This window comes from Lycorma delicatula, chromosome 3 (assembly GCF_047948215.1).
Source record: "Lycorma delicatula isolate Av1 chromosome 3, ASM4794821v1, whole genome shotgun sequence".
NCBI lineage: Eukaryota > Metazoa > Arthropoda > Insecta > Hemiptera > Fulgoridae > Lycorma > Lycorma delicatula.
In genome coordinates this window covers 58,747,509-58,761,731 of record NC_134457.1, presented here as the reverse complement: position 1 = coordinate 58,761,731, position 14,223 = coordinate 58,747,509, and the positions used below count along the sequence as shown (strand labels likewise).

General features: G+C 30.3%; 1 protein-coding gene across 2 annotated transcripts in view; it reads left to right on the top strand.

Moving 5' to 3' along the window:
• The window catches only part of LOC142321628 (uncharacterized), a 35,148-nt gene extending 32,481 nt beyond the window's left edge, over positions 1-2,667 (top strand). For both annotated transcript variants that reach the window (XM_075359879.1, XM_075359878.1), the window contains exon 9: positions 651-2,667. In XM_075359879.1, the coding sequence (XP_075215994.1) occupies positions 651-960 (310 nt within the window). In that variant the 3' untranslated portion in view covers positions 961-2,667. The remainder of the gene's footprint in view (positions 1-650) is intronic.
• Positions 2,668-14,223: the final 11,556 nt, after the last annotated feature.

The window sequence follows — 14,223 nt, the reverse complement described above, 5'->3', positions numbered from 1 at the left end:
GTTTTTGTTAAAATTGGTTTGTGATTAATTTTATTTCTCAGAATTTCTTTATCATTTATAAATTACTAAAGCATTTTAATTTTAAGTACATAAGCCTAGATCTCTAGGCTTACTTACATCTTTGTTTTAAATGAAAATTGCTGTTTCTCTCTTTCATATTCTATATTTTAATGTAAATATTTTAAATATTAAAATGGTTCTTTGTGGTTTTCAATATGAAATTATAATTTTTTTATTGAGAAATCATTCAAATGAAAGAATTTCCATCTTATCGTCTCAATATTCCATTTATGTTATAGCTAGAATCATTAATCTCGCCAAAGATTTAACCATGTTTGCAGAATTTGGTTAGGTGACACTTGGTCATAAGTAGATATTTTGGTAATTGTAACTAAAAAATTTTTCAAAAGGATTTTGAAACCCGTATTATAAGATTATTTTTCTTTAATTTCAGTAGTTTGAAAGTTACAAATTTTCAAGTAGAATGCCTAGGAAAGATTGACATAATCATCTTTTCTGTTATTTTACATTATTAAAGCTTTTCTTAATATGTTATCCTAATTTTCACCTAATTATGTGCAAATGATGACATATTTAAGGATTAACTAACTCATTGAGGGTGTATTACCTTTAAAAATTTTTTTTTTTAGGATGACTCATTCTTTGTCATTACCAGCTCTTATTGATAATGAATTCTTTCGTCGTGAACCACCACCAGTGTATTCAGTTGCAGTGGGAAACAATGGACTTCCTCGTAGATCTCGTTGTAATCGTAATAGAGGATCTGCAAGACATTCTGTCAATCATCATCGTCATACTGTTGCTGTTCCCGTGCCTAAACCGCCTTCAGAAAGTATACTCAATAACAACTCATCTCCCTCTACTGATGATAGTCTTACATCATCTTCCACTGTTCCAGTTATAAATATTGATGATAATGAACAACTTATTAGTGCGTAGCAGAGACATTTACGTATCGGAATTGAATTACTCTCAAACTACCATTATTTGTTTACAATAATTATATGTTGTATGTAATCAAAAAAAGAAAAATATTAGTTGACACTTTGAAGACAAGGCCTTAATTGCCACATAAATTCACACAGCTGAGTGATTTTGATATTTTATAAAATTAATTAACTATACTAGTCATTAACTAATGCTAATAGTTTTTAGAGAAACTGCACTTGACATTGTTTAACTTCAGTTATATACTAGAACAAGTTTATGACTTCCAGCTGTTAGGATTTTATATTCACCTCACAACCTTTAATTCATAAGATACTGCTTCATTATACTGACGATTAAGATCATGGACTGGAAAAACTACTTAAAGTTGGACTTATTAATTTCCCACATATATATATATATATAGAAGAAGATTATATATATATATATATATATAGAATCTTCATTGTAAGAATCTTCTTCTTCTATATTATCTGAAATATTGATGAAGAAAAATATTTTTTCCATTGTTTAAAAAACTGAAATAGAACATATTTAAAAATAAACTTGAAAATAATAACAAAGAATTGTTAATGTATATAGGACAATACTTCACACAATTATTCATTTTGTAAAAGAAGACGACAATATTAAGTACAGTTACACCATGAATGGGAAAATTCAACAAGAAACCAGTAAAAAGATAACATATATTGATTTTTATATACATTTAAAATCTATTATTGCATGTTAGTAAAACAACTGTCAAATTGACTAGACTATTTTAATGTAAAATGTCATTATCAGAATGTTTGTATAATTGTTGGAATATTTTATAAAGTTATAAAAATAAACAGTTGTTCGCTTAATATTAATTTATTAAATTTTAATTCCTTGTTGAGTGACAATAAAGTTCGGTTTTTAGAGTGTTAACAACATTAAAAATATATAATAACATATTTAAGGTATATTTTCCTCATTGGAGTTCCAGTAATGACTTTTGAGTACCTTTTGCTTGCTTTTTGTAATAAGTGGAACTTTGTTCCATCTGAAAACTCGGATTGTATAATCCCAATCTGAGAAAAATTAAAGATGAACTATTTCTGGTATCTTTTTCTTTTTTCAAATAACCATATAAATTGCATTCATGGATAATTCCATCTATTGGATGAATTTCATTTAGATCATTTCTTTAAACATTACTGAAAAAATTATTTATTTAAAACTTCTTTATAAAATTTTAATTTAATAATTTTTGATTCATGGGAAGAAAGCTAACAAAAACTTTCTTAATTAGAACCTTTCTTTAATCTTCTAAAAGATTTTTATAATAATAGAAGAAATCATATTTTCAAAATTAGATTATATGGAAAAGTACCAAAAGGAATACTTTCAAGATATAGAAGTTAGGCAGTGAATGAACAATAACTAACCTGAGGAAAACGTATCTTTAGTGTTAAAAATTGTTACATTTGTTCAGAGACTTTAACAATTTATTCTGTAAGATTCATAGGTTTTATTTTATATTAAACTTAGTATTAAGTTATTAATTGATGAAATAAGAAAATGCCATAATTTATGTTGTTTGTATGTATTTAACTGTATTATATTATTTATTGTTATTTAATATTGTACCATTTAGTTTGGCTGTGCAGTTGTAAAGAAGCAATTCTTGTGATGGTTTTAGTAATGCGTAAATAAAAATGATTTTTTTGTTCATTTTTTATTTATTTTTAAATATTTATTTTTTATTTTACTATTATAATATCCGCAACTGTGATTATTTTCCATCTTGTGCAAATAACCTCAATCTGTTCTATTCACAAATAAACTTCACCAGTCCACTGTTTCAAGTTAATATAAGGTCTGATCAAAAAGTAATGAAAATGTTTTAATTGCGCGCTCTGTATCATTTTAATTTTCAGGCAGTTGCAATGTTTAGTTCTTGTTTGGTGAGCGAAAAAGCAAGATGCATTTTTCTGAGTTTGGTGATTTTTTTTCTGTGCCTTTATATCAGATCAGAGCTCAAGGCAGTATCCAAAGAGATGTTACAGCACGTTTTTCAAATTGGATCTAACCTTGTATGTAGCTAGTTTGTAGAATATTTTTTATATTGAAAAAGTGCAATTCTACAAATTACTACTTGTAAGATCAAAAGTATTGTTGAATTTTACAAGTTCTTGTTTATAACAGTGATGTTAAAGCAGTTTTGTTAAAACTGTTAGTAAAGTTAGTTATCATTTTAAATATTATAATTTATATGTAGGTTGTGCTCTGAATAATAAAGGTTAAAGAATGTTGTGTGATTTACTTCTTGATTATTGTAGTAAAGAAGAAGAATTTGAAGTAGTTAACTAATGTCACTAATGTTGTATAAATTTTTTTTTTCAGTCTTGACTATGAATGCATTGAATGTTTTCTGATTCCACCTGGTAAATTGAAGATGTTTCAATAAATAGGGCCTTAACTTGTATAAAACAAAATAATGGTGGAGCATTGAGTGCTGCTCAACAAATTTGTACATTGGCTTGGAATTAGTTAGATCATTTAATAGCAGATGTGTATAGTGATTAGTAAAGGAAAAGTCTGTTGTCTAAAAGTTATTTTTACTGTAAATGAATGTTTGTTCAAAACGGTTATTTCATGGCCAGAAGATATAACTGCTGTATTTTGTAGTTTTTTCACAACGACCAGGTTTCCTAATGTATGTAGAGTGACAGCTTTTTTTTTTTCTCCCTACTTCCCCGGGCCGGGTATCCATTCAAGTATGCGCAGCCCGGGAAAGTGTCCTTTAAACTCAAAGGAGGCCTCCCCACCCGCCGGCTGTACGTCCGGCACAGCAGGACCCGGTTGGATCTTTTGTTTTAATGTGCCTGCCTCAAGCCCCCCCGACAGAGAACCAGGCCCGACAAAGCCATCCCTAGCCCCTGCCGAGGGAACCGGGTCTCGGTCTTTTCATTACCCAGTTGTTATGATCCCCAAACGAAGGAATGATCTTCTCCTCATAACTGCTTGCCTTAACGAAAATATTAAACTACTAAGTTACCATGGGACCTCAATGGCCTCTTAAAAGGGCTACATCATCTTTAGCCTTTAGCACTATCTTGGCAAACTCCCCCATTTTGTTCCAATTGTCAGTGGATCGCAGGAGAAAAAAAAGCAGATTCTCCGGATTTAATTCTTGCATCCCTGCACGTCGTCTATGTATAGTCCATCTATTACAGTGGAACAGAGAATATTCGGCAGTATCCGAATCCTGGCAGAACATGCAAATAGGTAACATATTTGCATGTAAATAATATTCGAAGCTACCATGCCCAGAAAGTATTTGAGTAAGATAATAACCAACCTTCCCATGTCCTCTATCAAGCCACATGCCCAAATCGGGTATCAATCTCCTGGTCCAGGTAGCTTTAGTGGGAAGATTCTATCTGTCCTGCCATATGCGCCTGATGTTGGCTTGGGCTTCTTGTTTTGGCATGCCACGATACCTAAGTGATCGCTCTTTAACTAAGAGGTCGATAGGGGGAACCGATGATAATACACAAGCCGCATCGTAAGAGATGGTGCGGTATGCAGAAGTGATGTTTATAAGAGCTTGCCTATGCAGAGTTCTAAGTCTTGCGACATTTCTTGCAACACAAAGTGCTTTTTCCCATATAGGTGCAGCATACAATAATACAGAGTGACAGCTGGATCCCTCAAACCCCACTGATGGCCCAGTTGAAATGAAGAAGTATTTGTGGGTCAACACAATGAATTCAATAAATTACATCTTGGTATGTATTCATTCATGTATGGTCATTCATGTTTTATTATTTGATTGCAAGGGAACCAGCAAGTGTCTATGACACATATGTCCTCTGCAAAGCATGGAAGCAATGTACTAATAACATATACAGTTAAAAAATATATTAATTAAATCCATTATGTAATTATTAGTATCATCAAGTCATTTCAAAGCATCATCAAATTTCATTTTAGGTAAAATTATTTCTGAAATAAAAAAAAAAAATATTGCAACATATATTACATACAAAAAGAAATATTTACTATATAGATTCTTTTTTTGAACTTATGAAGCTTCAAAAGAACAAGAAAAAACAAATTTTTTAACGACTCTAATTTTCTTCCGTTTTATAAAGTAACTGCCAGGGAACTAGCTTATCATAAAACCTCCTTATTTGTTTATTTATCAACCTGACTAATTTTCAATATTTTTTTAAAACTAATATAGTATAAATCTATAATCTTTCCTTTCTATGATTTTTGTACTATTAATCATTTTTCACTTCAGTAAAGGGATAAACAAATAAAAATTAAAAAGATTTAAAGAAAAGATTTTTCAAAATTTTGCATGTTAAATAAAAGCAAGTATCTGTAGTGATTAATAGATAAGAATGATGGAATATTTAAGACATTTGAAATGAAATTTTTGGGAATTGACTTAAAAACTATTTTGCACAGACTAAACTTGACCTTATGTATAATATTGTGTGATACAAAATTGTATTAAAAATATTACAAATGATATTTTGGCATTGAAAAACGTTATTTTTTACAGGAGTTATTTTTCTTTTTTTTTAAATTTCAAATCGTACTCAAAAGAACAAAATTTGGGAAAAATTTTTAATTAATTTTTAAGATTGATTTATACTTCCAAAACTCGTTCAGTTCAAACAGTACTTTTGATAAATGAAAAACATATCGCAATTACATATAATTACCTACATCAATATTTTCTGTCAGACTTTATCAGGTTGGTTTTAAAAACATTTAATAGTATCAAGTTCCCACCAACAAATGATACCGTCGGGGTTTTTTAGGTTAAATCGTTCCTGAAATAAAAAATAAAAATAGACGCCGATATAAAACCTATTTATACCAAACTTTATTAATAATTTTAGACTCAAGAAACAAAACAGAATAAAAATAACATATCAGTTACTTCCCATCGATTAAAATTGCACCCTTCCTATTTCAACTATACCTATAAATAATACTTACCACTTAAAAGCTTTTGTGGTGGGATTATGAAATTACAGAATTTTTTTAATACTGTTGTATAAATATTGCAGATCATTCTTAAGAATAACCAGACAGATTCAGAAAACTGAAGAAAGAGATGATTTTTCGTTGACTGAACTACGTTAATCTATTGCACATTAGTCTATTGCTATATATTAGCAATACGAAATCCAAAAAAAATACCGGAGATTTTATCCCACACAACACTGTTCAACAAAGAAACTGACCATATTAAAAATGATTGTCAGAGAAAGCAGTTAATTCTATGTTCTTAAAATGTGGAATAAAATCTGTTATCCATTCACTATCATCAAAAAAGATTATTTTCGTCCTGCAATAGTACAATATTTTTGAATATAAATTTTTGTTTTTATTATTAAATATTTTATGCACAGTTCAATCACAAATAGAAAAACTATGCTATATAAATATTAGAATAAAAAAGCTAAGAGGAATGGGCAATAACTATTTACAAAGAATTAATATATTTAAATAAATATATGCGCTTTTCAGATATTAAATATTTTCAATGCTCATTAATAAGCATAAAGGAAATAATTGTAAATATATACAGTATAAACACTAATACAAAACATAAAAGTAAATAATAGGTAAAATAAATTCTTAAAATTAGAAAAGCAGCGAGTTATTTCAACTCCAGTCTAGATGAAATGATTTTTCGTTCGGTATACATTATACTTTTAACTAATATTTTCTTTCAACTAGGATTGTTCTCAACTAAATTATTTTGTTAGTTTTTAAGTTTTATATAAAGTGATTCGCGAAGAACGTAACAAATTTCCAGTACATGTTCTAATGGTGAAAAAAAAAGAACAAAGTTCATATAAATATAGTTTATACAAAAATCGGTTCGTTAACGAGTGTTTGCAGATAATATTTCGTCCTGATTTCAGCACATTCGGTAACATTTCGGCAGACGACAGTAATTTATAGAACCCAAAGGGATAAACAAAGTGTTTTTATTTCAAAATAGGTCCCAGAACTATACTTTTCGAAGAAATTTGAATTGTAAAATTCGAAGAAATATTTTTTTTTAAACATGCGGTGAAAGACAAAAGATTGGGGTTAAAAAACCAATATTTTATGTTTAGCGTAAAATAACTTCGTTACAAAGGTAATAAAAACAAACAAATAAAAGTATTAAAAAACTTGTAAAGAATTTGATTCTGAGTAAAATCGTATGTATGAATAAAGTGACAGAAATTAAATTCAAATGTAAGAATTTCGAAGTTAATTAAAAACAAAACATTCCAAAATATGGCAGATTTTAACTAAGTACTAAATTAAACTAAATTTTCAATATTATAAGACAAATGAATTAAATATTTTAGAAAAAATAAACAATAAAAGTTTTTAAAAAGTAATGAAAAATAAATAAAAGAAAAGTAAAAAAATTAAGTTTATCTAAAATTATTTTAAATAATTAATTTCATAAGTTAGCAATAATAACCAGTACCTGAATAATTTCCTAAGCACTCGTTAACACAAATAAAAGGTATGGCAAATACTTCAAAAAGATAAACCCTGTACGTTTAAATTTTTGTCGCTATACTTTGGGTAAAGTTAACTTATTCTATTTTGTTTACTGATGAAGCCATATTTCCTCGAAGTGGAATATTTCGTCACATACGGAGTCTCGAAAATCCACACGGCACCGTCGAAACTGGATACTGGCATAGGTCCCACGTAAACGTTTTAAGCGTTACTATAGGTACTAAAATATTAGGTAGATTTCATAAGAAAGCTACCTACTGTAATGAGTACCATAATTCGGCTTCCGGAAAATTTCGACATATCTTCGCGTTTCACATCTCCCAGACCTCAAAACCAACGTCGGTTCAAAATTATATATATATATATATATATATATATATATATAAATAATTTTCCTAAGCCTCGTATATATATATACGAGGTGCGACAATAAAGTAATGAGACTGACTTTTCTTTGCAAGATGTGGCAACCCTGCAGCTGCGTAGGCACACCATCTTTGTCCTTGGTCTATAAGCTACTTCTAGTCCAAGCGGCACATTGATGCAACTACTCAGTCGTGAGTTGTGCTGTAATAATTGAACACGTGTTTGTCTCTCTCGTCACAGAAATGAAACCGCAAAATATTGCGCAACGGTATGCCATTTCTTCTTGCGTTAAATCGGGTGAAAACGCGACGACAACTTATGGTAAGCTTCAGAAGGCTTTTGGAGAGGAGGTTATGTCAAGAGCTCAAGTTTTTCGGTGGCATAAAATTTTTAGTGAAGGCAGAACGAATGTTGAAGATGAAGACCGCAGTGGACGACCATCAACCTCACGGACTGATGTTAACTTGACCAGGGTGCGTGAAATCGTACGATCTGATCGAAGATTATCCGTGAAAATGATTGCAGAAGAACTCAACATCGATCGAGAAACGGTTCGTCTAATATTAACTGAAGATCTTGGTATGAGAAAGATTTGTGCAAAAATGGTCCCCAAAAATCTCACACAACAGCGAGAAACACGGAAAAATGTGGCAGCCGATCTGTTAGAGCAAACGGAAATCAATCCAGATTTGTTAAGCCGTGTTATCACTGGTGATGAAGGTTGGTTTTTTCAATACGATCCAGAGACAAAACGCCAAAGTTCGCAATAGTGCTCAAAGGGATCACCCGGACCAAAAACAGCTCGCATGTCAAAGTGAAAAGTGAAATGCATGCTTGTGTGCTTCTTCGATTCCAAGGGAATTGTTCATAAAGAGTGGGTGCCTCCTTAACAAACAGTTAACCAATATTTCTACAAATAAATTTTAGAAAGACTTCGTAAACGAGTTCTTCGTGTCCGTGCCAACATTGCTGATAATTGGATTCTGCATCACGATAATGCGCCATCCCATACTGTTCTGTCAGTACAGCAATTTTTAACCTCAAAACAAATTTCAGTACTACCACAGCCACCTTATTCACCAGATATCGCTCCGTGCGACTTTTTTCTATTTCCAAGGGTCAAAATGGCGGTCAAGGGACACCATTTTCAAACAACACAAGATGTCCAAAAAGCTGTGACGAGGGTCTTGGAGGATATTACAGAAGATGAGTTCCAGAAATGTTACCATCAATGGCAGAAGCGCTGGAATAAGTGTGTGCAATCAGAGGGGAACTATTTTGAAGGAGACAACACTAAACATGACTAAAACGGTAAGCAACATTTTTTTTCTCATCAGTCTCATTACTTTATTGTCGCACCTCGTATATATATATATATATATATATATATATATATATATACATATCATATATATATATATATATATTTATTTATGGTTTTTGGCCACGATAACTACCGTAATTTTCCGCCAATCCCTTTCAAATTGATACATAAAATATAAAGACCGAATATCTCGCTCGAGGTCGTGAATGGGCAAAATTGGACCATGGGGGTGGAAACGGGAGCTTTATGGAAAAAAATCACTATTACTTTATTATTAACTAAAATATCGAATTCGTTTAAAGTTCCTACTATTCTTTGGATAAGGTCCTAAAACGTTTCTAAGTAAAGGTTTTTGATATCACCAACCATTAGCCCAGGGGATGGAAAAAATGGTATTTCGAAGACAAAAAATCATACCTCCCTTAATAGGCACAGTATCAAATCGGTTTAAAGTGGTTATTAGTCCTGTAAATATTACCTAAAATTTTTGTCGGAAACAAGTTTTGATATGACCAACCTTACGGTAAGGGATGACCAGAATGTTGCCGGAATTGTAAAGAAGAAGGATGGCCTTGTCGTAAACATGTGAAACTTTTTTTCACATGCAACCATGTTGCAAGTCGAGAAAATTTGTAGTTTTTCTTAACTTTAAGGTTGAAATCTTTTTTATCCCCTACTTAGCACCGGTGAAATCTACCTCCCCCTTTTGGCGTGGCGAAAGGGATTTTTTTAATGAGAATGTTCCGGGTGCTCCATAATTAAATTTTTTGCGGTTGAATTTGGGAGATCTTTTGGAAAATTTTCCCTTAATAACAAGAAGGCAGATTATTTTTCAGCTTGATGAACTCCACAATTTTCTCGACTATTAAGACATTTGCGATTTTTTTACACAAGTGAACTGGACGTTGGAGATATATCAACAGGCCTCTAAAGTCGCCTAACTTTATACTTCTGGACTACTATCTGAGCGGCTGCTTGGAATCATTACTATATAAGCAAAATTGTAATACAGAGAAAATTTAATTATTGTTAGAATTCTCGGTGCGGTATAATTAATACAAAACAAGCATGTTGAAAAACGAAAAGCTACCAAAAAAAGTCGTTTGTCAAGCAGTGCTATAACCATTGTGGAGATGATATTTTCAGCAGTTTATTTGAGTGTTTGTAAGTTAGTTTTATTGTTTAATTCTTATTCTACAACAATATTTAATTATTTTATTTTGTAATAATGAAAATTTTGTTTCCTTCAATACCTACATTAAATCTGCCTTATTTTGATATGTTTTAATTTTAATAAAATTCGAAATTCTTACGCTTGTAATTAGTTTTTGTGGACTTTATTCATGCTATTTTACCCAGAATCAAATTCTCTATAAATTAGTTACAAGTTTTTACGTGCTTATTACCCAATTACGATAGTTAAAACGTACCGATCCGATCTTTCGCTAAATACGTTCAAGCCTGTGCGCTAGCGCAGCTGTAAAATATAAACTTATGAAGACTAAATTTAGACTAGATTAGAAAATAAAAAAACATATAAAAAAACAATTTTTAAAACCACTCATATTAAATGCATTTAAACGTAGAAAATAAAAAAAAATATTTAAAACACCACTCTTAAATTAAATGGCCTAAATGAATATGAATGGCCTTACAGAACAAAGGGCGTAGAGCGTAGCGTATCAGTAGACATCTATCTTGTACGTTTGGCTGGATATTTTATAGTTTTAAAACTATATAAAACACATTAAGGGCTACACATAATCAGTCGATTATTCTGCATAATACTGAATAACCTATCTATTTCAGTATCTAAAAGAAATGAATTATTAATTTAATAATAAATAAACTCAGGATTAAATATGTATTTAATAAATCCAAGACGAGAATTTGTTCATTGACTGGAATAAACAATACTCGTATCGTATACATACTGTCTTTAATCGAGTAGTATTTTAAACCCATGCTCGTTAGGCAGCAAGATATACAGCTATGCTGTTCATCAGATATGTGCCAATTTTTCTATGTGGGACATTATCATATAAATCTTTTTCATAATTCGGTGGGGGTATATAGTGAAAAAAACAATTTTGATTTTCTTCACAGCCATTTTAGAGAAAACTTTATTAAGACAAATTTGTTACGTACAATGAATACATAAATAATCGAAGAAAGTTTTTTAAATCAACCTCTAACTCTTAAAATTGAAATACGTTTTTTCTCTATTTTCTTTCAGTCTTAATTTTTTTTTTAAATCTTACAATTTTTAAGAGCTATACTTTTAGTATTTCTAGAGAATTCTAGTTCTTTTAGTTGATTTCCTAATGAGCCAATGGTGACAGAAAATTGCTGAAAAAAGCATATAAAGATTTGTCGGATTGTGGATGATGATCTTGACAACTTTTTATGGTGCATTTTTCATAAATAGTTTTCTGAAGTTTTTTCCAATTGTTACTTCCATAAAGCAATTCCTCAAATTTAACAAAAGTGACCTATCAAGGTCATAATTAATGACTTGCCTAGTTACTAAGTTACTCAGAGTTAAACATTAATAATTACTTAATTATAGTTCTTATAGTGGGGATCGGTTGTTACTGGATCTGTTGGCTTGAAATCCAGTTACTTTTATTCTAACATTGCATCCTTGCTGGTTTTCATTTTTTCAGTCATATTTCTCTAATATCTTAATTGGTCGTGGAATTGAATTATGTTTTGCCAGTTTTCACAGATTTAAAACTATTTTGTTGGAAGTTTTCCAAGTATTTCTCCCGTCCATTCTTCAGGAAAATCTCACTGGTGCAAATCTGATAACACACCTTTCAGAAAAATTCCTGGAATGAAGTCTTCACCTGCTGCTTTACATAATTTATTTGTTTTTATTCACTATTTGCTAATGAAATATCGTAGTTGATATTAATTAGAAATTTTTTCATGAAGCATTTCATCTTGGATCATTAATTCCATCAAATTCCTGCACAATCATAGTTCTCTTTAGTTGTTTTTTTTTTTTTTATCTTAGATGCACATCTTCATAGGACTCATGGTTGGTGAATGTGAGTTGTGTGAATGATGGACTCATAGGGTTTCTAAATGTGAATTTTTACCATGACTGATAGCATTTATAGTCTACAATGTTATTAAGTGATAAGAGAGTATGTTAAATTCTACATTTTCTTTGCTTATCAGCTTTTCAAAGATATCTTATTTCTTCTTGTGCTTCTTTTCACTTTTCTGTTTGCTATTTACATCTTTCTGTGGGTAAGTTAATTTCTTCTTTTACACATTCATTATATCATCTATTCTGAAACCCTTTCTTTTAACTAACTTTTTTTATTCTTTGTTGGATTTATTTCTTAACCACTTCTTTTCCCCCTTTTTATGCAAAACAATTTTCCTTTCTAAGTGAGGTCCACACTTACTTTAGTTTCCTATTTAAGATTTAGATTTTTTTAAGTTGTTAATAATTTTATCATACTTTTCCAATGTTTCTCAAATTTCTGATTCTGAGCTTCTCTCTGGCCATCAGCGATTCTGAATCTAACCCACGGTTTAAAGGTAAGAAAGAACTTAGGTTCACTTAAATCAAACAATTTAAAAGTAAAGATCTTTTATTTTTTTACACCTATTTGTTATTTACTCTGGACACTATTATCTTTTAATTTTTATGCTGTGGTCTGGTAAAATCATAGCCATTCATTCTGTTTATCTATTTTTCCTTTAAAACAACATATCAAATTTTCAAATCATTGAATAAACAGAATATAACTCATTTTCCCTACACCATCTATCCGCAATTATTCTTCTCTCTTACACTCTGCAACCTCTGTCTGAAGGAGTAGTTGATCAACCAAAAAAAGGACTGTCAGGTAATCTGTCATGCTACCAAATTCAACAACAGCAGATTGTATTTTAATGGCTTTGAGATGACAATAATTTCATTATCCTTTATCATTAGATGGATTCTTTTTTTTAAAATATGGTCAAGCAAGATTGGGCAGAAATTTAAGATTGTTTGGTATTTTATGATAACTCACCTATTAGGTGAAACTAAAGTTTGCAACAATTGTCCTGAAGCACTACCGGTATTTTCAATTTATATCTTACTGGGAGATACATACTTAAAATGTAGATAGCAGTTATCTTCAGAATAATTTGAAGCAAAAGGTTGAGTGTCAAGACATTTTTACGTAACGTATCATATTACTTTCCTTTTTTTGGCATGAAATTTGCAACATTATGTAAAAATAAGTGTTTAAGAATTATTTAATAGTTAGATTTTTAATAGTTTCCCCTCATCCACTGTTTAATAGTTAATAATTGATTAATTTTTTTTTTTACATTCATCTTCACGGGAGGTTGCTCATCATTCACTAATCGAACAGGTTGCAAAATACACATTAGGGAAATAAAAAATATAATATTCTTTCAGGAAAAACTGGTTTTATTTAAAATATTTTTAGATAAAAATGTAGAAGAATAGATACTAATATAAAAGTAGTAAAAATAAATAATACTATAGAAAAATGTTTACATCATCTAAAATGGACTTAGAAATTATAGCCAGAGACAGTGTTAAATTAATGAATTAATTACAGATTAGTACTTACAAGTTTTCTTTTAATTAAAAAGTCTTGAGATGTAACAAAAATTCTAGAATAAAATGTGACTATCAAAAAGTTAATGTAAGATGATATTAAATTTACAAATTATAGATAAGAATTGGCTTTGAGCGGGTATAATTGCTAAACGTACCATTTTTAAAGCATTTTCAGTGCTTATTTTTTATAGAAATGTAATTTCAGTAGTTAGGTTGTGGATACCGGTGTTCTTTGGTGGTTGGGTGTCACACATCTCAGGAGTGGTCGAACTGAGAATGTGCAAGACTACGCTTCATTTACACTCATACATATCATCCTCTGACATATTAAACGAACGGTAGTTACCTTAGACTAAACAGGAGAAAGAATAATAAATAGAGAAGTAGTCTAGGTATGTTGTAATTTTAGTTTTTACGAAAAGGTTGGATATCCTGCTAATACCTA